The 26,680-nt window shown below is 36.6% G+C and overlaps 1 protein-coding gene across 3 annotated transcripts in view; it reads right to left on the minus strand.

Annotated features, from left to right (window-relative positions):
- NR1H4 (nuclear receptor subfamily 1 group H member 4) overlaps window positions 1-26,680 on the minus strand; it is a 44,635-nt gene that overhangs the window by 6,795 nt on the left and 11,160 nt on the right. For 2 of the 3 annotated variants that reach the window (XM_035347351.1, XM_035347343.1), the window contains exons 2-8: window positions 26,429-26,565; window positions 16,706-17,068; window positions 11,116-11,268; window positions 7,582-7,715; window positions 6,975-7,073; window positions 5,820-5,919; window positions 4,139-4,285 (exon numbers count right to left, since the gene is read on the minus strand). In XM_035347351.1, the coding sequence (XP_035203242.1) occupies window positions 4,139-4,285; window positions 5,820-5,919; window positions 6,975-7,073; window positions 7,582-7,715; window positions 11,116-11,268; window positions 16,706-17,068; window positions 26,429-26,513 (1,081 nt within the window). In that variant the 5' untranslated portion in view covers window positions 26,514-26,565. The remainder of the gene's footprint in view (window positions 1-4,138; window positions 4,286-5,819; window positions 5,920-6,974; window positions 7,074-7,581; window positions 7,716-11,115; window positions 11,269-16,705; window positions 17,069-26,428; window positions 26,566-26,680) is intronic. The other variant, XM_035347359.1, reaches the window with a different exon arrangement.

Genomic DNA, 26,680 nt, shown 5'->3' on the forward strand with positions numbered 1-26,680 from the left:
GAGCAGAAACCCCAGTAAACCTACAAGGAGGATGCAAATGACCATGTCACATACCATCCTCTGGCAGCGGCCTGCGTGCCTGCTGTCAGGAGAGAGGTGCAGCCTGGCACACAGCAGCAGCATCTGCACTGCCTTGAGCTAGTCTTCATGAGTCGAGGCTATTTATCTAAGTAAGTTTTTGGCCTGGAGAGGCACACTTATGCAGAAGAAAAGAGATTGGGTCCTCTGACATCTGTTCTTATTTTCATGTGCATAAATTAACTCTGTAGATATGATTTATACACTTTGTAATTCATGGCACTGGCTAAGTCAGCATAGTAGATCATGCAGGACTGTATATGAACAGAAAAGCTCTTTCCTATACTCTAATTAAAAGTGGCCCTAATTTGTAAATGTTTTTGGCAGGGTGCCGCTTTGGGATCGAGTCACAAGATGGCAAACGTCTCCTTCTGTGTGGATGCACACAACCACTAGGAGGGCTAGACAGCTATGATGTGCAGGTATGTTTGGAAATAAGGAGCAAGATAAAGGCCAGGTTACTCTCTCAGACATTATCTGGACTCAACAGTGGTGATCATTTCATTTAGTTTCTCTGCACAACTGGCAGCAACACAGTGGAGTTCTGAAGCACTATGGTTACTCAGTACTAACAATCAATGAAAGCCAAAGGTAGCGGAAGTGGTTAGGTATCCATTGTTCCTCTGCCAAATTTTGTCCTAAGTTGCAGGGGTGTCTCATCCAAATCAATGGGAACTTTGTATCCACATTCAAGGGCAAAAGGCGGCCTCTTTCCAATGTTTTGAAATACTGTCTATTTCATTTTTGCCTTGGATTTCATTGTACTTCAGCACCTGTAACCCATCCAGGAAAACAAGAGCATATTTCACAATGACAGGAGTCCTGCTGCCAACTGAAAGTTTGGGTCCAGATTCTTCCATTTCTATTCATATCGGATGGTATCTAATTCCCTGATACTGAAATTAGTAGAAGTGCTCTGAAGAATAAAATGATTAAATAAAAATCCGTGTCTCTTAATAATCGCTGAAAGCAGATGTCATTAGGAAAACAAGGTATAAATGCTCCCTGTGAAAACATTCATCATTTCAGCAGTGTTTTTTAAATTATTTTACTGCTAGACAATGCAGACAATTTGCTTTCAAAATAATAGAAAAAAACTAAGCATTAAATTACCCAGATGTCAACTTTTCACAAAATGAGTGAATCGGTGACAACATGGTGTATGTGTCAGTGAAGCATCAAGTAAGATGAGTAAGTTGTTCAAGCTCTCATTAACATTACATAAAACATCTGTATTTCTCATTAAGTCTCAATATTAGAGTGAGTAATAGAGGATTTCAATTTCAGGAGCAGCAAATGAAAGAATTTCCATAACACCTTGTGGAGAGACTGTAAGGGCACAAAGGCAGTCACTGAGATGTGCCAGGACTTAAGCAATATGCTCAAGCTAAGAAATAAAAATATACCTCATCAGCATGAGAATAAAAATGAATACTGCTCATGCTCAAAGGTCATCACCGTCAAATCTCTGGCTTCTTTATCAGAAAAAAAATAAATAAAAATACAGGCATAAATATTAATAGATGAGAGCAGCTTCCAAACTGACATGGTAGCAGGTGACAAAAGTCTGGACAGCTTGTGACTTTTAGGCAGGATCTCTCCCTATACCCTCAATGTTATGGAGACAGATATCAAGGAGTGACAATAGGACTTATGTGACATTCTGACACCTGTCTGCATCTAAAATATGTGGATAGGAGTTCTGACTAATGATGATCTATGGCTGATGGCCTGACAGTACTTCGGACCTCGCTAGAAGCTATGAATAGTCCTGATGCTTTTTCTTCACTCATTACCTTTAAACTGATTTCTAAACTCTCATTCAGCTATCACTGTTTCCTCTGCTGCTTTCAACTGATTTTGTGGGGTTGTGGTTTGCTGTATTTAGTCTTGTTTCTCAGTCAGGTGTATTTTAAAGTGAAGTTCCTATCCCCGTATTTATGTATAATTCTTCTGGGCTTTCTTCTTTGTTTGACTTGAGTTTAATCTCTTCTGGACAGTTCTACAGTTCTTGGACCACTCTACAGCATGATAAAGGTCAGCTGCAGCGCTTTTTGTAAGAAGCACATGTCATTACTGGTTAAGGCTGAGACAGGCTATAAAAGTTCCTACCCTAATATCAAATTTGGTACAGGCTGCTGTTCAAGCCAGCAAAGCATGCCAAGCAGGCAAAGAGGAATTTTAAACCCACATTTAAGTCTTTTCATGCAAGGGACATTGCCAGTTTGAACAGCTATGCTCTAGCATGCAGCAATGACAATGAGCCAATGTCTATCCAAAATGAAGGACTCTTGCGAGCTTGAAAATTCTGAGTGACTTCTGGGTCTGTGCTGTAGATCTTATAGTTAACATCATCATCTGTAGCAGCAGTAGCAGCAGTAAAGTTAACACAGCTACAACTGCAAAGATTTACAAGCTACTTTTGCTTACTCTTACAAGCTCATTAAGTGCAGTCAAGGAAAATGCTTTTAAGTAGGCTTGAATTTGCACAACGTGGAGAAATAGAATACATGGCAAAGAGTATTATATCTTGTATTCTGGTTATTAGTGGAAGGAAAAAATGCAGCCAGCAGCAAGTAGCTGGGTAATGCTTCGTCCTCCTGCAATATAGGGAGGGAGCAATTATAGCAGCAGTATGTCTTTTTATGCTCCCAACTTGATCCTGTCTTGAGGAAAGATGTTTCAGAAAGCCTTATTTTCCATGAGCAGTAAGATACATATATGTATATATGCAGTGTGTACATATACACACACTAAAAAAGTTACAGTGGTTCATTTTAACTCTGACTGCAGAGCCTGGCCTACAAGCTATCCATATCACTCTCAAAACCACCTATTTCCAGTCCTTCAAACAACAGCCTCTTGTAATAAATCAAAATAAAAACTACCAAAAAAACTACCAAATGTAAACCTAGAAATGAGTATGCTAAGTCAAACTAAAACCAAAACTTTAGCAAGGAAGTTATTCTCACATTTTCTGACTCCTTTTAATGGTTGCAAATATATAAACATTGCCATCATTTTCCATGCATTGCTAGTCCCTTCATGTCATGGATTTTAAGAGTTTCAGAGCTGAGTTCAAGCCCATTTCCACGACTAGTACTGAGGTTAAATGCTTTCCTATACATTTTCCTTCTGATCATTATAAAGGAAGACAGATCATTATAAAGGAAGACAGAATCAAAGCAGCCTGAATATAGACAGCCTCTTTGATTGATAATTTTTATTACTTCTGAATTTTTAATAATAACTAGATGAGGGGTAGGTAAAGTTTGTTTGTCAAGACAGAAAAAGGCAAAACACATTGTGTATTGCATGAGTGGAGAATGAAGACTATGTAACAAAGCAAAATACATCTTTGCCTACTTTAAGGAACAAATACCAAGCCCAGTTTGGCTTTTCATCATTTTCCAGTCTTATACCTTAAGCAGGACCTTAAGAAGCAGAAAATATACTGAGAATATTCCATATTTATAATTCTTCTATGCACTGAGTCAGTTTTACTAAATAGACACTAAGAATAGATGTTTCCCTTCTACAATAACATTCCACAGTATATCTACAGTAATATCCTAAAATCCTTCCTTCCTTTCTTTCTTTCTCTTTCCTTCTTTCCTTTTCTTTTTCTTTCTCCTGCCTTCCTTCCTCTGCCTTCCTTTCTTTCCTTGTTTCTTCGTTTCCCTCATTCCTTCTCTCTTTCTTTGTTTCTTAGAGTAATTGGATTTGCAAGCAATAATAATAAATAATGATCTTTTATGTGAATTATTTGAAATGGTGGTTTTTGTTCATCATTCTTTTATGCTTGTCATTGGAGACTTGCACTGGTTTTATTTGATATAGCATTATTCATAATGCTTGCAATGTATTTATGAATAAACCTTTACCTTATGATCTTTAGACTCAAGGCTAAAATAGATTTGTTCTAGTTAATGTAAAGAACAGCATTTAGATAAACCTGTTTCAATGCTAGTAAACAATTTTACTAACTTTTCAAGGTCAAAATACCAACACAGAACTGCAATGGTGCCTTCTGTTTTTTCCTTGTAAAGAAGATACTCACCACTATTACGAATTCTTTCTTCTAAAAGAACAGTATGTCCTGTAGGGAGTTTCCTACTGAAGATCTCAGCTGAACGGAGGAACATGGCTTCTACAGCTGAGCCTTTCAGCAAAGCAATCTGATCTTCATGGTCAAGGGTTTGGAAGCCTAGGAAGAAATTATAGATAAGTAAGGCAGCAACAGAAAACTCCCACAGCAACAGAAAAGTACTTTTTGCCCTGAACTTCTTCCACAGGAGGTGCTACACATTTGTGTAACCTTGATGCTGGTGTTGGATGGCTTGACAAGTGCTACAGAGGCTGAAACCTAGATTCCATAAAATAACACAGACTTGGTCCCCACTGAAGTTTAGGTGAATTAGACTCAGTGGGGACCTTCCCTATCACTACTGGCAATTGAACAAAAATCAAGCTCCAGAAGCCAGGCAGACAGCATTTGTGGAGACTTCAAGATCACGTCTTTGCCTTTTCTGCAGCATAAGCCATTTGGATTGCAGAAATCTGGTAGGGCTTTTTCCTTCTTACCAAACACTATCAAATTTCTAGCTCATAGCTTTGCTCACTCTCAGGTCTGTTATGTGCACACATAATCCTGAACTTGACCAGTGATTGCATTCAACCAGAGCAGCACATAGGATGATCAATTCCTTTGTTCCATTAAGGAGCTGTGTTAGCATCTGTCAGCTGACACCGCTGTACCCCTTTGCTTAATTTGTACTCTGTTCGTGTCCTGAGAGCTGGTAGTCCAGTTAGCATAAAATTAAAGTTACAGCTACAGTACAGTACAGCCTTTGAAGCAAGCTCAAGACACATAAATAAAGGGTCAGTATCATGGGAATGCGAGGAAAATAATATTTTCCTACAGTTAGGCATTACAGTGCACCTTCCTTAAAAAAAAAAAAAAAAAAAAAAAAAAAAAAAAAAGTGCTTGAAGAATCTCCTCAGGGTGGCTTGGTCTGTGGCTCCAAGGGTGAGTGCAGAGAAAGGAGCTGGAAGCACAGCTCCAAGTGCTGCAGTAGCAGGAGACTGGCTTCAGAGGGTGGGCAAAGGCTTGAAGCTGGTGAGAAAACACCTGTAAACACAGCTTCCAGGCAGAGAAGGAGGGGTGGGACTTGTCTCACAAGGAACCTGTACTATGCCCAGCATTCACTCTTGAGGTAACATCCACTTGGGGGTTTAATAACAATAACAACAATAACAATAACAAAAATAAACAACTCAGGTCTTCAGAATTTGTCCATAAAAACACCACGCAAGATCTATAAGTACTGGTGCCTCTAACAAGACAAAGTTCTTTTTTAAGACTCATAATTCGGTGGATGTCATGGCTTAAAGGCTTTTCTAGAAAGGCAGCAGAGCACAGGTCTGATGGAGGTTAGTGGTAACTTACAGGCAAACTATTTGGCATTGCACTGATACATGAAAAATCTCTAGAGACCTAACCTCTTCTCTGAACATTTTGTTTTTCAATAGATAGTGCCACATCCCAGAGTGACAGAATTTGAATTATTCAAAATGTTCACTGCAGAGCGCAAATCTCCTTTTTCCTTAGACAGTGTCTGAAGAATGCATGTGTTTTAATATGGTGTTTTCATATGGCATTCAAAATACAATAATCAAATGGCAACTGAAGGTATCTAAGTCTTCCAGTAACAAAATTTGCTCCAGCAGACTGGATATACCTGGTAGTTTCTTAGTGAATTCCACAAGAACCTGAACGTGACTGGTAGCCATTTCTGTTAAAATCAGAAAATTCCCTTCAGCACTGAATTCCTCGTGTAACTGTTAAAAATCAGACCAAACAAAATCTGTTAATATTCATCATCACTTCACATTTAAAAACATAAAATACAAAAAATTATTAGACTGGATCATGTGAGAGGTCTGTCTAATCCTGCAGTTTGTCTCCACTGGTTGACAAAAACAGGTATTTTGGAAGGCGATGTAAGAAATAGAAGTAGACGGTGTCCTTTCCCTGAAGCATGTCACATTTTCAATGCTATGTCCAGCAGTCAATGATTTAGGCACTTCTTGAGCTAGAAGTTATATGTAAACCATAACATTTAACCAAAAGCCTTGTTATCCATGAATTTGTCTACTTTCTTTTTTGAATTGTCTTTATTTTTAACCTCCTCAAACTCCCATGGAAATAAGTTGCACAAGTTAATTACAGGTTATACAGCCATCCCCCTGCAAGCGTCTTCCTTTTATTTTTCAAAGTTGAGAAATTAGAAAATAATCTTTTTTGTTTGTTTTGCTTGTTTTTATTTGTTTGTGTTTTTTTTTTTAAGAATTAACATGACAGTTTTGTGAAAATAAAACAGTAAAAATCTTGTTTAAACCTTTTTTTTTTTTTTGTCTCTTTTACCTATTTCCCAACATTTTACCATCTTAGCATGAAAAATTGAGTTTTTAAAGGGAAAACAGAATTTCTAGAAGATATAGAGGAAAATGAAAGAAAATTGAATTAAACAAAAACCTGGAAGATGTTGGGAGTTTGGGTCCAATAAACTGAAAGACTTTCAAGTTTCCAGGCTGGTAGCTTTAAAGAAAGGAAGCTTGGAAGTCTAACTCAAATCACTACCTATACTGATAAAGGAAAAACAAAGCTCCAATCAGTGAAAGTTACATTTGAGTATAAAAGTGTATTTTCAAAGAGTAGAAAGCTTTTTCTTAGCATTTAAATTTAGTAAACAATGATGTGGTCTAACTAATGACTAAATGGCAGAGTTTATGTCCCCTTGCAGCATGTCTAAGCTGTAAACTTAAACCCATAGTCTACCTAATCCTCAGCTTTTTTATCCACATCTCAATAATCAATCAATCAATGTACTTACTAGCTTTTTTGACACTTCCTGAGGTATTTGTTGTTTACTGTATGAATCCATGATGTAATCAAGAAGGTTCTGCTGTTCTGGAGTAAATTCTACTTTCTCCTATACTGGCAAAAAAAAAAAAGCCCATCATGAAACACAGTTAAATAGAAATGATCTAGCATCTTGAGTGTTAGGCAAAAGATATACACCTATTTCTTACACTTGGAGTAAAGCAGATGAGATTTGCTTGCCACCACAAGACTTCAGATTTCTACAGAAGTCCACAGGGAAACATTTAAGGGTTTTAAATAGCATGAGTTTATGTGGTTTATTCTTGGAAATTAGGAAACAATTATCAAATAAATAAGTATGCTCAAACTTCACTATCACTCCTCACTATATATGATATATACCTGAGATATATCACAAAAAAAATATTTATGGATGCTTTACAGAGTTTTGACTAAACATATCAAAACTACTTCTATGTGCAAGGTATTTCCTTGACATGGGTGGGAAATGGATTTTTAATTAATGCAGATAGCTCCATAGAGTTTATGAGTACTTATTCACTGTACAAGCCACATTTACCTCAAACTCGCCACAACTATTACAAGAATTTTATTACCCTATACATTTTAGTTGTAGATGTCACTTGTTTCATGTCATGTCCTTCATTATCTTCATTGACTGTTTGATCTGGGGGCTGTTTCACATTTTTCCGTAGCCTTTTTGACTTGCATTGTATTTCTGTTAACAGACCTAGAACACACAATACAATAGGTATTTTTTGGATTTATATATGCTTTAGGCACTGACTAACTACATAAACATGCCCATGAATGCCCTTTACACTAACAAATCTACTTACCTGTACAGAACATTTCCTGAACATGTCATTATCTTTGGATGTGAGCCTAATGAGATATACAACTATACACTAATGAGTAGTCTAGCCCAATAGGAGCCCATCTACAGAGCAAAACAGGTGGTGCTAGTGACTCAGCATTCACATAGTGTGCATGTAAGGAGGCTTGTTTTTGGACCAGCTCTAATATGGTGTTACAGACAGAGTGTGATGGGAGTGTGATGGAGTATGTTTTTGGCTTTGCTTCATCCAAAATGAAGTCATTTTTTGTGCTCCAAGACCAGAACCAATGCACAGTAAACAGGGACAACTAGAAGACAGTCGTTAAAACTGTGCTTGTGATCCGATCCAAAAGAGTAGTTGAGGTGCTGCTGTTCTTACACAAAGGGCAGTGGATATTTTCAATAATCTTTAAGCATTACTATGGCTATAGTGCAGATTCTTTGCAAAGTCCTCTTAGAAGAAGACTCACAGGCTTTAGCCATTGGAGTGTCATTATATGGATAGCATACATATAGCAACAGCTGAAAATTTTGGCTCATAAGTAACTCAGACTGGCAAATGTACCTGAAAAAATGTATTAATTTAAAATGTTAATATTTAATGTTTAAAATGCCTTGATATTTTGCATCCCTTTGTCTTAGAGGACTGAATAAAGCCATGGTTTGACTCTAAAGTTTAATTTGCCCTACTGAAAAGACATTTGCATTGCTGTATTTTTTTGTTCTAGGCTACATTTCGCATTTCAGTCCCTTGAACCAAGGAGAACCCTTATGTGTATGTAAAAAAACAACAACAACAACAACAACAACAAAAAACTAGCAATTTGCTTGTGCTAACAAAAGAAAGGGACAATACGTACCCTAAACAACCTGTGGAAGACAGCCAGAAAGCACAAATGAAAAAGTAAACAGCTAAATATTCATCTAAAAATAAACCTATCAGCGCAGGGCTCTTTTTTATTTTTCTTTTAAAAAAAAAGAGCTGCTTTAAAGTATCCTTCCCATTCTTCACCTCTGAAAATGCAGAGCAGGAAAAGAGGCTCATTCAGTGAGTATATGATGGTAGAGGAAGATACCATGAAAACAGTGAATTTCGTTGTGATAGTTTTTAATTTCCTGTTTAAGCCCTATATAAAATAACCTACCTGAACTCCTGAGAAAAGAGGAAATTTACATGATTCAAATAAGACCTTCAAATAATACCTTGAAAGGGGGGAATAGGAATGGTGGAGATAATAATTGGTATTGTGCCATGTAATTTGTGCTGCTGCCCAACATCATAGATTTTGTTTTCTAAATATAATTTGATGGATACCTTGGCAGTGTTAATGGGTTTGTACCATTTTCCACCAACTTAGGATACTATCCTTCCTAGGGAAAATGTTTACTTTTGCCTTAAGCAGTAAGACTAGACTTTCTTATGCTTCCTGCTACAGAGTTGAGTTGTACATTGACATCTTATTCTGACTTCATTTAGGTTAACTGGAAAACTCATGTGAGAAACAGGCTTTACTTTTTACCTAAAAGCTAGTAGGATTTCCATTAGTATTAACTGGCTATCAGGTTCCAGGAAGAGTGGCATAACCTGTGTCTTCCCTAAGTAGACATTTCACACAAGAAAGTTATAGTTTATAACAAAACCACAGCAAACAACCTAACCTGATGGTTAGCAATTTTGATCTTTTGTGTATAAAGGGCAGGAGTAGGATTATTGAGTAGACATACCATAAACGTTTATAAGACTTTACCTCCTTGTTCAGAGGAAAAAAGAATCCACAGTGCTTGTAATTACAATCCTACAAAATGAGTAAGTGAAACAAAGTTCAAGGTAGCCTTTTATTTCCTAGTCACTTTTTTTTTTTTTTTTTTTTTTTTCAAATAAATGCTCTATACTCCTAGAAGCTTTGTGTTTTACTGTCCTGGATTGCCTTGAACTAAAAGCAATTATACAACACACTCCTACTTAAAAGCCATTAAATAGTACCTTGCAGAACATCCTCATTGCAGTACATTAGAGCACGCTTATGTTTAAGTCATGAGCGACAAAAGATACCCAGAGTTTCCATTGCAGAGAGAGAGTCAAATAGCAGTGGCACTCATTGGCTTTTGTTTCACGTGTGCCAATTTGTGAAAATGATCAGCCAGTTTAAAAGTTTCATGTCTGCCTAGTCAGTATTATTTACGCTGACCTATTTTTTTCAGTGATCACTTACTTTTTGTCATACTAAGTCACTCAGGCTATTTTGAACCCTCCAAATATTGGAACAGTGGATTGGGATGAGCACCACGGGGGACTCATTCTCCTCTGACACTCAGGGACCCACTGAGTGCTGTCATCTCAGTGGTGGTGTCTGTTCATATATTTACATACTGCATGAGAATATGTCATATCTCGGGATCTTTGTAGCCTGTTCAATTTGCAGAATGAAAGATTAATTACATTATGCTGGCAGTGTGTTCCAAATATTGATGGAGCTTATTGTTTCTCACAAAACCAACAGTTAATATAGCATCTTCTGATCAGATTGAGGGATAGAAATATATTAAAAATTCCAAGTAGATTAATTTCCTGTATGAACCCAAATTGGTGTCACACATATGTGCATGCTAAAATGATTGGAGCCATCAAGAAAAATAAATCTGTTCATGAAAGGCAGAAGAGCAGATGTTTACAGACCATTTTCAGGAGCCAGCCTGCAAAAACATTTTACTCCAAATGCTTTAAACATGTTTAAAGTTGCACTCCAATATTCCTGTTATTCTGAGTTGCTCAGTGAAGTTTATAAGCTGTCAGCCTGAATAGAGTATTCACTTTAATATGAAACATTATTAAAGTCCATCAGCCTCATTTCTGGACCCAGTCCTACCTATGTGTCTATATTCAAGGCAGGAAAATCCATAGCACCACACAAAAAGCTAATGAGACTATAAAATAGGGCTAGTCCTCAGAAGGCTTTGCGTGATTGCTGGGTGAGGTCTGGGAACATACACTTGGCAATCCCTCAGAAATTTCCTGTTAATGGCAGTCTTCCTATTTTCTGAAAAACAACGTTGTTTGAATACCAGCATTTGGACTAGCAAGAACTTGACAGGGAGAGGCCCAGAAAGAGTAGTGAAGCAAATGTGTTTGCCTATTCCAATAGGATTTGATGCATAGTTTCAGCATCATCTTTAATGCACCTGCTACCCTCTAGACTGTATCATTTATAGGTTTATTATTAAGACCATATTGATTAAACAAATAAAGAATTTGATGTGTTCTCTGCACGCTCTGACTATATGATGCAAATACCTGTATACATACATTCAGCCAACATGCCCATTTGCTTGCATTTCCTTAGACGGCACTCCTGGCATTTTCTCCTCATATACATGTCCATCTCGCAGTTGCCTCCATTTTTACACTTGTATACTGCATTTTTTGTGATGCTTCTTCTGAAGAACCCTGCACAACACAACAGTGACATAGATAAAAGAAAACACTCAAAACGGCAGAGTAATCAAATTGATGAGCACCTCCATCTGGGTTTTCTGAACGACAAAAGTTCTGCTGCACTGCTAGTTTCTGTGCCTAGGTGACTACATTCTTGCTGTTTGCTTTGAGAATAGTATCAAAGTTGTATAATTTAATTGGGGGGGGGGGGGTTGGGTGTTGAAGATTGCATGTACATACATTAGGAATAAGGCCCTGGAACTGTCGGCCTTGGGAAAATTCAGACCTATATCTGAAATATGCCTACAGTACTAGAGCTGTAGGGGTGATGCCATACAAATAGTTGGTGAAAAAAATATGAGCCTGGTAAGTCTCTTGAGATGCAGAACACACAGGAAGAGAGCTGTGTAACTAGGTACACTTCCCTCAGCCCCTGGAAGCAGGAAATCCTAAGTTCTGGTCTGCTTGCCTACCCCCAGGTTTAGTGTACATGTGGCCTCCTACTCTGTGTAGATACTCCAGCCTCTTTCATTGAATATTGTCCACCTGATGAGCTAAGCAGTCACATAATTTCAACTACACAAGTAGCTGAACTGGTATCATTACTGGATTCACAGCAAAGTTGCACAGTGGTAACTGCAAACCACAATTGATCCCAGAAGTCTACAGGACCTTGACTCAGTCTGTAGAAATCTACTATTTGGCTGCTGCCTAGCACATCTCGGAGAGAAGAACCATGGGCAAAACATGCAATGCTCCAGATACGAAATTTAATACAATAAATGTCATCACAAAACAGAGTCATTGCTGCCAATCATGACTTGAATGAACGTTACCTGATTTTTAGTGGTACTTGCTGTGCCATCACTATCTTTTATGTTATCCTTCATGGCAGAGACTAGCATCAGCTGCAGATGTAATAAACTCTCTATAGCACAGGCAGGAAGCTCAGTTCTCCTTCTCATCCGAGGGCATGCTTTTGAGATAGACTCCTGGGAGCTTTTGTTGGCACATAACTTATTTATAGTGCAATTCAAAGTAGAGATCTTTGTAAATTTACATTAACCAAAACTATTCACAAAACTTTTGCTTTCTCCTCGCCACTGGCTGGTACAATAAAAACACAGTTGTTTTCCAACCTGGCACTTTCATGCAGCAGGAGAGGCACCAGATAACATACAGTCTCCCACACTCAGATGTGAATCTAAATTTTTGTCCATTGAAGGACTTGTCTGCTTGTTTTCAGAATGTGTTGGCCTGGGAAAACATCCTGTTGAATCTGGGTGAGATAACGTGGTAGAAGACATGATGATTTTGCCATTGTCAGATGACAATTTCCCAACTTTGGCCCAAGTTATTATAGTTGTATTATCTCCTTCAAGCACCAGTGTGTGGCTACCACTAAAACAATTCCACTATTTGGTCACAAAAAAAAATATCTGGCATTTCTCTGAATCTGCTTTATTTCCCGCTTGAAATCTCTTTCATACTGTTTTATTGGTGTCTTTTCAGATAAATATACTTGACTGGCACCAGTCTCCTTTGAAATGCAGATTGCTTAGAACCTTCTGTAGCCCTAGGCATTATTTTTATCCATCATTCACGTGGTGTTTAATACATTACCATTTACTGCTCAGGGAAGGGAGATAAAGGCCTGGATTTAAGCTGTAAGTTCTCAGTGTCAGTTAAAGGCAATTATTTGTTAAATTAAATCCTGTAATTTGTGACAAATATTAATCAGTAGTAAATATTAAAAAGCCCTACTCAAATATTTTTGACATTCTTAGTCCAATTTATCACTCACCCTCTCCACAAGGTTTGTGTTTGCTTTTTCATGGGGGAACAAAGAAAAAGAGATTTAGTAAATGAATGTTTAAAAAACACAAAAGAATGTGAAAGAATGCAAAAATAAGGATGTAACATGATAGGAGCCAATAGGATTCAAGTGGTCAAATATTTGCTCTTTAAAAAGAGGTTTTTGGAAAAGTTAAATGAGAAATGAAGTATATATATATATTTTCATACATACACACACAAAAAAAATAAATTAGTTTTAACCCTACTCTCACTTCAGTTTTATCATGAAGTGACTCTTGAATCATGGTCTTCTTGAACAGACTTCATAATTTTTAAATTAGCTTTTAGGTATGAGTAAAAAAATGTAAAAAAAAAATGTTCTTTACTAAAAATTACAAATTAACTTAAATTGCTTCAAATATGTTATGTGTGACCATCTATACCAGGGGAAGTTTAAAAAAAATAAAATTGTAGATGAATGAGAAATGGCATCTGTTAGGATAATGAAGGGGCAGCTCCAAAAGGTGAAGGTTTTTCTGGCACCGCATAACTTTTATCTGATCTTACCAAATTACAAAAAACATTTGGCTGGAAATGTTGATTTTGCTTTGTTCTCTTAGCTAGTCATGAATATGATTAATTATGCCTAGAGTTGCTCCAACATTACTGATGCTGATTTTCTCATGGAAATTATGAACATTGAAGGAAGACAGCTGTTTAAAATGTAGATGAAAGATTTGTAAATATCTCAGTTTGCCATACTGGTGTCTAACTGTTTTGGGGATCTCAATTTAAAAGTTTTTGAAGTTCACTGTTGCTAACAAAGCACCTGCTCCACTCTATCAGACTATCAGGGTGTACAACAGCATTCCTTCCACCTATCCTCACGTGGTGGGTGCCAACACGAAGAGAAGATTATGTAGCACCACTCTTCACAGAAAGTATGCTCATAAGAGACATCAAGCATTGTCAGCAATGGTTTGAAGACTGCCAAAACTCTTACCTCTGCTCTCTGTAGAGGGAATTCACAACCAGCTCTTCTCTTGGCAGAACATATTCAGTGTCTCTATTGGATAAGTGCAATGCTATATCACACTTGTTCTGTAGCATCTCAAAATGGCCCTTAAAACCCAGTGCCACTATACAGACTAAGGCTATACAAAGAAAGTCTTTGATGTCTATCTGCAAACACTGTCTCAGAAATGACCTCTACAGCAGCAGGCTTTAAAGCTTAATATGATAATCCTTATACTGTAATATTGCCCATGAATGGTCCTTTATGGACAACAACTGTGATGCTATTATTGTAGATCAAGGCAGCATTTACTAAAGTGATGTATTAGAGGTGAGAAGAACCTTGGGATAACCTCTTATTTTTCTTTCTCTTTTCTTATTTTTTTTCTTTTTTTTTTTTTTTTCTTTTTAATTAGTACCACAGGCAACTATCCTCTGAGAGCAAATGTTCTGTTTAATTTGTAAAATATTAATGAAATAGTTCATATTTATTTGTTAATGGGTGATAATGTATTTATATATATATACATATGGGTGTATATTTTTGTCAATGTCGTTAGATTGCTGTTCTCATGAGGGAAGATAAATAAGATCTTAATATTTCTCTGCCCAAGAAGGAAGAATGAAGAATGGAGGGTGATGCTGAATGCATTATCCAAGAAAGAAAGAAGAAAAACAAAAAAATATATATTCATCACAGAGGATTGAATTCCATGCATGCTAAGTCTCCCCCTTTGAATTACAGCATCCACAGCATCAGTGGAGCAGGGATACTGCAGGGTAGGCACCAGTCCTGCAGAAAGGGATCTGTGTATTATTCTGAATCACATAGAACATGAATAAATAGTCTTGTTGCTGAAAAGGAGTTAATCTCATACTTGGATGCCAAATGGCTTACTGAGCCCCATTTGTACACTGTGTCTTGAGGTAAGATATAGCAATGTGAAAAATTCCACAGACACACAAGAATGATCAGAGGTCTAGAAAAGACAGTATCATCTTCACCTCGTCAAACAGAATCACTGTCCTCAGCACATCTTTTTACTGAATCAGCTGTTACTTTAACCACCTCTGAAGTTTATTGTTGAAACTGAATGCATTATCTTTAAATAATTCAACTTTTACTATGTTTGATCAAGGGTACTATTCCTTCTAATTGATGTTGCAGTCCTGAAATGGAGTGAAAACATAAAATAAATTATCCCAATAAAGCAGTAAAATTATGGTTATGTAGAGTGATTCAAACTGAATCAGTAGAGACGTGGACACATGTTTCCTTCTGCCATAGCTTTTAGTCTATATATTTACCCAGTGATTTTAACCTCGCTCCTAAAGACATTTTTTAAACAGTCCACATTTTGTAACTGTTAGTGTTTGAAAAAATTAAGTAATTTCATAATCAAGTTAATAAACAGTAAGTGTAGCTTACTAACAGAATTAATGTATCATGAATTGGAACCTTTACATTAAAACTGAGTTTAATTGGGTTTATAATGACAGAATTAGTATGAATTAATTCATATATTTTACTTTGAGACAATTCACACAGGCAGCAGAAAGAAAGAAATCTCATATTTACTGGTATTATTGACCCTTGATTGTACTTATGTTTAGAGTGTTTGACCATTTTGGTCTGTTTTGTACTCAGAAGTAAATCCACAATAGGTAAAGCAAAACCCAAAATTAGTTCAAAGTCCACCGTCCATGAAAATGAGCTCCACATTAAGATTAGCAGCCTTGTATTTCAGTGCTTCTGCAATGTCTGAGCTTTTAGCCCTTATCTGTAGAACGGAAACCATACTGAAATACTTATTCACAAAATAGAATGAAAAACTGGGGCATTATTTTTCTTCCTATTATAGTACATCAGCCCCATCATTAGGTATAATAGTTATTCCATCAGCATATCTTTTTTGTTCGCTTCTGATAAAATATCTGGCAATAAAGTTTCCAAAAATGCCAAACGTTTTCTGTATCCTGTTTTATCCTGACACGAATTTGTCAATACCGTTCTCCTAGGAAGGAAGATTTTTATGCTATGAATACAACCTGAAAAAGTTCCCTCCCTAGGAATAGTGGCTGTCCCTAGAAATAAGTCTAGAATTAGAAAGGCCCTTTCTTTTCACAAACCTGAGGATGCACTCCATATGTGCTGGGAGCTGAGTGAAAGAGGTTCTCTGGGAACATTTTGCAGATGGGGGCTGACAGCTTTCACTTCAATACACACTACAGAAGGCACTTGGGTTGGGATCGCAGTTGATTTTCAGGGCAATCTAGCACTGAAATAGATCCTGAGGGGCCTCCATGGGTTTGGCTCCTTCCACAGGCACAGAGCAGGATCAACAGCCACCAAGACATCAGAGCCCTCTGCATGGAAGTCACTCTTAAGCTTACAGAGAACTAATGATGACTTGAGAGCCATAGGTTGGCCAGCTGTTCTCTGTATTCACAGGACAGCGGTGGAGGATGCTGACAGTTTGTCATGGGGAAAATACAGAATAATGCACAACATATCCAAATAGAAATCTCTACAATATTTAATGACTTGTATAAAATATCAAGAAAATAAGAAAATAAGAAAATCTGATACCACTGTGCTTAATACCTGGATAGTATTCTATAATTGATTTCATCCTACCTTTACATCCTTCACAGGTAAGAGCATTGTAGTGGTACCCAGAGGCTTTGTCACCACAGACCACGCAGAGCTCTTCTCCTTTCACTCTTCCTGTGGAGTGACCTAGTCTAGGCTTTTTGGCTGGAGGGATATCCATTATCTCGCCCTCCCTTGTGTAAAAGGTCTCTGAGGGAATTCTTCGGAGCTCGTACATCCCAGAGGAATACCATTCCTCATGCTGTGGAGGGTAGAAGCCCAGGTTGGAGTAATAAGGTGGCGATGAAATCTGAGGCTGAACTTGGGGAAATGGCACACTGTTGTACTGTGTGTAAGGTGAAACATCTGCTTCTTGCACTGGAGAACTCATTGGCTCTGAAAGGACACCTGGAAAATAATAATGCCAATAATAATAATAATAATAAATTACAACTATGAAACCACAATTGTCAGAGAAGTTTCCATTTCCTAAGACATCCATCTCAAAAACAACAAGGCATAACCATGAAGACCATGCATTCTGAGCTTAGATTTGATGTGATCCTAGTCCTATACACATTCACTGCAGGATGTTTTCAGAGTAACCACCCATTCTCAGCCACTCCTTCATTATTGTTGGAATGTCCTGCACTGCCACTTACACACAAAAACATTGAAGGAACCGTGCAGCAAGTAGTAATGGTTTGTTTGCAATAAAGAACAATCCACACCACAGAGAAGCTAGCAACCTGAATTAGGTCTTACAGCAGTATAAAAGAAATCCAAACAAAAGTAAAATAAATAAATAAATAAATCTATAGTATTTATGAAAGTTAGATCAAGACAGAAGCATTGTGTTAATTTCTATACAATTTCAAATGAATACACGGTTGACAGGGGAAAACTGGACTGGGGAAAGAAGGCAAGGCTGAGGCTTAATTGTAAAACTAAGCAGATGAAATAAACCTTCAAGAAGAGCCCTGAAAGGGGTCAGTGGGGGCTCCGTGAAGGAGTGGGGAAGATATTCCTAACATACGTGGTGAAATGGGACCTCCCTGTCAGCCATCTTCTGCAGCCAGGTCCCCAGCCCCTACAAGCCTGTGAGACTTAGAGCATTGGTGCACTTCTCATGTGAAACACCTCCATAAGCCGGCACTATTCACCTCTGAGCCAGCAACAAACTTGACAATGGTGAATGAGCTATGACGAGGAATTGCATCCTTTTCTGTAAAAGTAGCTTGTAAAGTCAGCATCAAAGAAGTATCTGGAGGCTACCTTAACTCTGTCCATCACATTCTGTCTGTCATATTCAAAATACAAACAACTTATATCTCATTTTTTCAATAACACAATTAGAATGACATCTAACAGATGCTGGATGATATAATTAAAAGCAAGCCCATATCAACCAGCTGGAAAACTAATTAAAAAGTTATTTGCAAACTACTTCATATTTTCTGACAGTTCCTTTATTTGTTCCAAGAAGACAGTCTGAGAAAAATAATGCATATTTCCAGGAAGATGCCAAGTCCCACTCTCAACAGCAGAATTTATAAGGAAATCATAGATAAATGTTTGTTGGTGACCATTACTTAGCAGTGCTTCTAAAGCACTCAAAAATGTTTTTGCTGACATAAAATTGGTTTCCTGGAAAGGCTCCTTCACTTCTGAGGAATCAGAAACAATGAAGAAATGCTGACAGTTGAGGAACATGTCAGCCAAGAATAAAAATCTATAGGAGGAAATTCTTCCCTCTCCTTTGTCTCACTTCAGTTACTGACAGAAACTAACCTTTGCTTTTCAAATACTTTTTCACTTTCAAGGTCCTGTGCTCTTGCTCTGCAGCTTTCTCTCCTTCCTACTTGACTGTGCTGCACTTCCTGAGCACTGTATTGTCCACAGCACATTTTTGCCAATAGCAAATGTGGAGGTTCTCGTTCAAGCATAAGCAGCAAGATGCAAGTCTGGACAAATGGGACAGAAACCTAAATAAAAGTAATGGTGCCATTTATTATTAACAATTAGTTTAGTTATGGTTGCCTTTAGTTGCTCCAGAAGATGCCAAGGCCCCAGTTACTACACTAAAGTATAGCAGAAGGCACTCCCCAAGCCAAAGTTTATGTCCTTTATATAAGTAATATGGAGACCTCAGAAAAAACACAGGCATTTGGAGGACTCCATAGAAGAGTCTGGAGGTGCAGTCAGAGCTTTGTGCATCAAAACTAAAATGTCACTGATAACCGTCAGCTGCAGCAGTGACAAAACATGGGAAGGATGAAGGCAGCGATGATTTGATGCTGACCTTTGCTGTTCAGTATGAAATTCTAATGCAAAGAAAGGTCTTGCAAACTATAGCTTTAATGGTGGTCTTTGATTTTAAAATGTGGTCTTTCTTTAATTTTATTTCCAGTTTGCTGGTACTGCTGTTCTTTGAGACCGTTCAAAGTACTTTAGGTACAAAAAACAGTGTTATTTTAATTGCAAGATGTTCAATCATTACACAAATCATCCAGTCTCTTTGGAAAGGAATCTGTTCACCATGGAAACCTAAGCTGTCATTTGCTAGTTTGTAATTACTTAGTTGATTGAGTTTCTTAACGGAAAGTGGGAATATTCCAAAATGAAAACAAAGAAACTGTTGATTTTATTTCTGTGCCATCCCCTGGAAAATTCACAAAAGCTCTGTATCAGTCTCTTGAACTACTTGGTCCTTTGAAAGAACAAGAGAAGGCAACATTCCTTCCACAGCAGAAACTTATCTCAGGACTTATTAAAAAGTCAGGATAGTTAAAGAACTGCAGCATATACTGAGACAATATTAGGCATTCATTTAAACTAGTGCAGACCAATTGCATTGCAGATGTTTACAAAAATCTCCATAATCATTAATTTTATTCAGCTTCTGGGGAACGATAAAAATCATCTGAGTCAATCTGTAAAGTAAAATACAAAAGAAAGAGAGACAGAGAGAAAAAAAATCAGCTGAATTCTCTCCATGCTCAGAACAAAGGAAGGGAAAAGGGAGAGGCAAGGTAGAGAGAGAGACTGAGAGAACACAATCTTGTTTTATGTAAAACAAGTTACAGCTAAAACTTTGGAAAGTGTATAGATTGTACTTTCATGGAGACTAGAGTGACTTTTAAGGATATTTATGTTGTAACTATATAGGTTTTCCGACTACAGCTTAAGGCTGTTTTTGTTTGTTTTATTTTGTTTTAAGTTGACCTGATTAGTCTTCTTTGAAGAGCTTTGTGGACATTTTTATTTCATCCTTAGAAATTAGCTGACTTGGTTAAGCGAGATGCCTTTTACCCAGAGCAGATCAACAACAATTGTCAAATGATGATTTTCCCACAAAATTATCAATAAGGCTAGAATTAAACATTACAAGAAATGGTCTGCTTCAAAGCATCAGTGATTTAAATCTTTCCTAAAAATATTTTGAAATGTAGAGGTGTTCCATAAAGACACTATAAATATGAAACTGTCTCATTTTTTTGGTTGAAATGTCCTTTTATTCTGAGATATTTTTTAAAAAAATGAAACAAATGGTGAGGTTGAAATAGTAACTAACTGCTTTGAAATTACCGGAGCAAAGAATTTCTATGACCCAATCCAAAACGTGGTCTAAGTAGTGTTCCCCAGCCAGCTGTGTGCACATTGCTTCTAACAAAGGCTGGAGGGATTCTGCTTTCAGAAGCATACAGCGCACTACACTGTCTTGCATGACATTTTAAAATCACACCAAATTTTAGTATTATGCTTTGCAAAGTATATGTAAGTCTAGAACAGTTTCTTATCACAAAAGATTATTAATCTTATCTTGGTAAGCACAATGCACATTAGCTTTTATCAAGACATCAGAAGTAGTCTGAGATGGGCTGGTCTCATGCAGTGGCAGTAAAGCATGAGACAGCCCACTGAAATCGCTGGAGGTGCTGTAGTAAAAAGGAGTGAAAGTGAAGTCAGAAATGAACTCACTGGAATATGGTATTATTTTATATTTGCATAGTCTTAGCTATTTTGAAACATTTATCTGTTTTTCCTTTTGGAAGCCTACTTCCTAAAATTTTAAAGACTATTTAAATATACACAAATATATATTACTTATAGTTGATCTTTTAAGTTATATTTTACAAAAGAATGTTTTTCAATTAAAACATTTTACAGAAGTCTGAAACATTCACCAATATCAAAGTGAAACACTTACATGGAAGTGGTCACAACTTTACAAATATTTTTCTACTTTTCATCTACTTTCCATTTGCAACTGAAACACATCAGACTTTTGCTTTTGTTTCTTTAAATTTTGCACAGATTGTTTTACCTTAAAAATATTTGATATAGGCTTAAGTGCTTGTAGAAATGAAAATAATTTTTCCATGTAGAACTTAAGGAAAGTGTTTTCAATTATACTGAGGCTATGTGCAGATTCAAGAATAATACAGTTTTATTCAGAATATTACAGAAAGTACAATGATATCACATTTTAATGTAAAAGTTATTGTTCCATTAAAATAAAGCTAATAAAGGAAAAAAAAATCTGAGCAGGTTTGAAATATGAGCCTCTGGCACTCTGTGGGATATTCATGAAGGAACTTAAGGAAATAGGCACAAGATTCATGATTAAGTTATTTGGAAACCATAGCACAACCATTAATGAAATCCTGATTTAATTCCAAACAAATAATTTTTAGATCTTGAAAGACCACTTGGATTTTAGCAACACAACTTTATAACAACCTATAGTTTCAATGAAGAACATAAGATCAGATAACACACACACCTAAATGAGATCACAGAATTATCCTACCTTAGGCAGTCTTCAGTCAGACCATTTCTTGAAGAAAAATGCTGTCTTTAAGGTACCCAGTCCTTTCTCTCTTTTTCTCTCCTTTTCCCTAAAGACTATTTAGAAACAAAACTTCTTTGTTCTGCTTTGTCTATATCTTGCTGACTTCTTTACAGTGAGAACTTTCCTTAAGACTAGCAAAGGAGTGACACAGGCCAGAGGTTACATAGTTTACTGATTAACTTCATTACAGAGAAACTTGTTTGTAAATGCCTGAAACAATAGCAACACCTGCTCCCACTGTGAATTTACCTGCATAAAATTTGGTTTCCATTCAAGGGGGTGCCTCCACATAGCTGAGATGCTTTTTTGTAACTATTAGAGTTTATTAAAACATTTCTCAGTAAAGGTATAACAACGTCAGGCAGTTCTGTGCAATAGATTAACCACTTCCATGTCACAAAAAGCATGTTTTAGCTGACTGGATTAACTTTGTGTGCCTTTTAAGCAAACAAATACTTGTATTCTACAAAACAGGAAAGCGTGCTTAGGACTTACTGGACACATCTATAAGATGACATAGAAGAGTGCCAGGGAGACCTCCTTGACTCAAGGCCATGTGCCAAGGATCAGTTCTCCTTTATGTCACTTAGGGGTAAAGGTATCTCTCTTTAGAGTGGACAGGATGCACCTGCACTTTGAAGGCATTGCTGCTGACCTTACTCTTCTGGGCCCACATAGCCTCCCTGTGGCTCAGATACTCTTGTTTAATATGTGTAATTTCAGCTCAAAGCATCACAGTAATAATCAAAGTAATAATGTGAGGGTTCTGTTGGATGCCATCACAGTGGCATGAAGCAATGAGAGTGTGTTGCATGCCTTGGTTTGATGGCAGCTAAGACCTGAACCCACTGAGACAGTGTTAGAGGACAGCGTAGAGTAAAGGTATGCAAATCTTCTGCAGTCTTGTCTAAAAGCTGCCTTTTTCGGTACAGTTCCTGGAGTTAGCCCATGTCTTAAAGACACCTACTACAGCAATCCAAAACAGAGCCCTAGAGAAATCTAAGAACTGTATAGTGTCAGGATGGACAGTCAGAGGTGCTGTGCCCCTTCAGGCCCCTTCAGCCTCTTTTATTTAGAACTGTGAATATGCTCCTGAGACCCAACATCAGATTTGTGGTCAGAAGTACATCTGAGGACCACACCTGGAAGTAAATAGCCAGAGAATTAAGCCCCAGAGTGCAAAATTACTGTGTAATTTCACAAAACATCTTGCTTTCCAGGCTAAGATTCATAGAGCTCACACATATTCACAAAAGGAAGCATCACACATGCATTTTGGTTTTGTCTTTCTCTATGGTGCAACCTTCATTCTCAGAGTCCTGTTCATTTACATTCTTTTTCTTGATTTTTTTTTTTCCTCAGATCCCACACTGTTTACTTTGTCTCTCTTCACAATAATTATTATATATACATGATTTTCTATTTTAATTTGTCTTGCTTTGTTTCTTTTTGATTTGGGGGTTTGTTACAAGCCTAATTATCTTCTGTGCAAGGATGAAGACAGATGTTTCATCACCTGCCAGGTGGTGTTGAAGACAAATAGTTATTTAACAGATCTTATGATTTGGAAGGTGTTTAATCAGTTTGGACACTTGTTCCTGCTACTATTGAAAAAAATATATATTTATTTTTTTAAAAGGCATAACCAGAACAAATATAAAGTTATCTGAAAGGAGTGAGTCTCTTTAGTTCATCTTAGGTACAGTTCTTTTCTTACAATTTGCAGTGGCAATTGTTGTTCTTACATTGTCAAATATTTAAGACAAGTTTAGATGTGTTGCTTTCTTTTCCCCTTTGTTACATTTCTTTTGTTTGTTTCTTTGTTTGTCCACATCAATACAGATTTTAAGAGTGCTTTTTCACTGCAAAATACTTTTCTCAGATAGGGACATGTACAATGAGGATAGCATTTCTTGTCATATTGTTTTGACATTACATCATAAGAAAATATTGTCAGACCACCAAAAATACTTCAAACATATCTCTATTCAAATTAAACATATAATAATATTGACTTATTTCTTGAGTTTCTTTTCAAAAAATCATTCTGTCATAGCTGAAGTTTTACAACTGATACCTTGCATATTAATAACTCCTATATAAGGTGCTTTAACAGAAAATGGAATGGGGCTATTACGTGTATGTTGTGTAATGTTGTATATATTTCAAATGCCATACAAATATATGTTTACACACCACATTTAAAATATGAAGGAGGTATTTTTGGTGTCTGCAAGTTATCTCAGTCCCTTTTAAAAAATGACAAGTGATAACCACCGAAAGAGATGAGATACTGGATATATGGGTATCTAACATATGTATTGGCCCTAAAATAGAAAACTTTCTAAGGTAATTGGTAGCTGTAATCAAATATCATTTTGCAACAGTCTTTCTAGGACAGTGCCACCCCAGCTGAATTTTTAAACCTTGCAGCTAGGCTTGTTAGTGTCAGCACAGTGCTCTTCTAATGTCCTTCAGCATCATCTGGGGCAGAGCTTACCTCCAGCCAATTTGGAGCAAAGCAGAGGAGCTCAATTCAGTCCATGTGTATCATTGTGGAAGCATTCACAGAACAGACTAATGGCTCTAAAGTGAGCTACAAAGCTCCTAAAGGTTTTAAATGAGACCAGGATTATGGTCCTAAGTTACAGGGGTTCAAAAATGCAGGTTAGCAAATTGGACCAGTCTTGACAAAGCTGGCCCTATTTAATTCAAAGGGGCATGTGAAATAAGAATAGGATTTGACTGAGGAAGAGAAGCACCTTAACAGGACAGGTCCCATGGAGGCCCACACTCCTCTGCATTTTCTTTCATCTGGGATTTTTTTTTTCTTAGAAAGTGAAAATATATCTTTGAAAAGGACACTTTTTTAATAAAGGCTGATGTTTCTAAGTCAGCAATTTCTAATTTTATTACATCAGAGCAGTAATGTGTGAGAATTTCTGTGAGAAATGTATAATCTAAGGGTCATTTAAGAGAAAAATTATTTCCTGTTTCCTTGGGTGTACAAGTCACTACCTGACAAAACTGAATGTCAATGTCAAAAAAATGCAAGTAGTTTGCAAATATAAAATTGATAGACAATGCCAATTCCTACAAGAATCTTGATAAGATGGAATCATAAATCACTCCACAATGGGTAACTTGTTCTATGGACTCAGCTACATATTCTTTCTTTTTTCTTTTTTTCTCTTCCATCTCTAAAAGCAAAAGACACCAAATTTATAAAGAATTCAGTTTTGAGACTTAGTTGAGTGACAACCCACAAAACAGGACCAAGTGACCATAAAAACCAGTTGGAAGTCAGCTTAAGTAACAAGAAGGCTAAGTCTCCTTCCTAACAGAACCTCTGATTCAATCCCTTAATATGTTATTTCCTTCTGTTACAGAAATGTCAGTTTGAATTTAATCTCCGTTGTGGTAAACTCTGAATATCTATAATGAGGAAGACAATCCCTCTTCTGAACACCTGAAAATTTCTGAATGAGACATCAATGTGGAGGAAAAGTCTTTTACATTAACATATTCCCTTGTGTTTTGAAGCTGCCTGATTCTCTTTCAAAATAATTCACTAGCAGAGGAAAAACCTAAAGACCTGAATTAGCTCAATTCATCAGGACTTTTAAAGGGATGATTGAATATAAAATTTGGCACCTTAAATTTGGATATCATCCTCTTCTTTGGGTATTATGACCTGACATTGGAGTTAACAGGTAGCAATGTTTCAACTATTTATATGTAGCTGGTTTTTTTTGTTGTTGTTTTTTGTTTGTTTGTTTGTTTGCTTGTTTTTTTTTTTTTTTTAACTATTGGCAAAACATTTCCTCTGCTAAAAAGTATTCCTCACACAGACAAAAACAAACAAAAAACCAAAACAACAACAACAACAACAAAACACATTTAGAGAAAAAAAATGCAATAACATACAGTAACACAATGTTTTTGGTTATCTTTAATAACTTTAGGTTAGTTGCATGGAGGTGGTCCTCTTCAGAGAAACACTCCCAAGTTCTAGATGCTCTGCAGCAGGAGTAGCTCTACATTTCAGAGTCTCTCAGAACCCAAGAGGCTATTCTTATTTAAGATAGATGAAATGTAAATGTTTTCGGTTTTCTTCTATCATTCAAAAAGACAGAAATCTGGTCTTATTTGGAGTGGAAATTTCTGAAGTGCCTACAGCACTTTCTGTGGGGGTCTGTATTATGTGTGAGGCTCTCAATATATCATGTCACTTAACAAAGGTCTTCCTATGCTGCCAAAACAAAGGCTTAAAAAATGTGCTATTCTCTCTCATTTTTTTTTTCTCTGAGCAGAAGAGAGCGTCCCCTTTGTCACAAAGTATTGACCAAGAATTCTTCATTCATTAACAAGCCCATGTTTAGCCTTTAAAAAATTAGTGGAACTGGGAAAAGGAGAGATTTTGCAGCCCACATTACACATTTTCTTGTGTGTTGACATTAATAGTGTAAGTTTTTAATAGTAATCCCACAGTTTTAATTTAGGTGAAATTACTGTCATAAATATGCATAGTATAGCAATGCAAATTTATTGCAGTATACTTTTATTAGTAATTAACTAAAAACACATTTGCTTAGCTTTGTTTAAATGACTCATGTGAAGTTAACATCCAGCCTATACATTAAGTGTCTTTTTTTTGTCCATTAGGTATTAGAAGTGTTACAATAATAACCTACTATCAGCATTGATGAGAGCAATAGCAAGAAAGATTATATAGTGTGAAATATTATATAATACCACAGATTCATTATTTTTCTTTCCATAGGAACTGATGATTCAAGAAGGTTGGCATGTCTCAACTGCACATCCTTGACTTTGACATGATTTCAATGCATTTTCTTCTAGGTTTCCAAGTAAAGCTAAAAGAGCAAACTATCCTTAATTTGGTAACTTACCAAATAAATGAGGACCTTCAACAAGAGAAAATCCATCTGCAGTAGCTAGCTGGGGATGTCCTATTAAATTCATTTCAGATCCCATTTATTCTTCAGTTCAGGAGGAATATAATTAAGAAAAAAATCAAAAGGAGATCCTGGAAGATATAAAACAAAAACGATATTTAACACAACATAATTCATTTTTGTGTACCTGTTGTAAGGCAGGATTGAGGAGATTGTTTCAATATTTACTGTAACAAAACTTGGCTT

Source organism: Oxyura jamaicensis, chromosome 1 (assembly GCF_011077185.1).
Source record: "Oxyura jamaicensis isolate SHBP4307 breed ruddy duck chromosome 1, BPBGC_Ojam_1.0, whole genome shotgun sequence".
NCBI classification, from domain to species: domain Eukaryota; kingdom Metazoa; phylum Chordata; class Aves; order Anseriformes; family Anatidae; genus Oxyura; species Oxyura jamaicensis.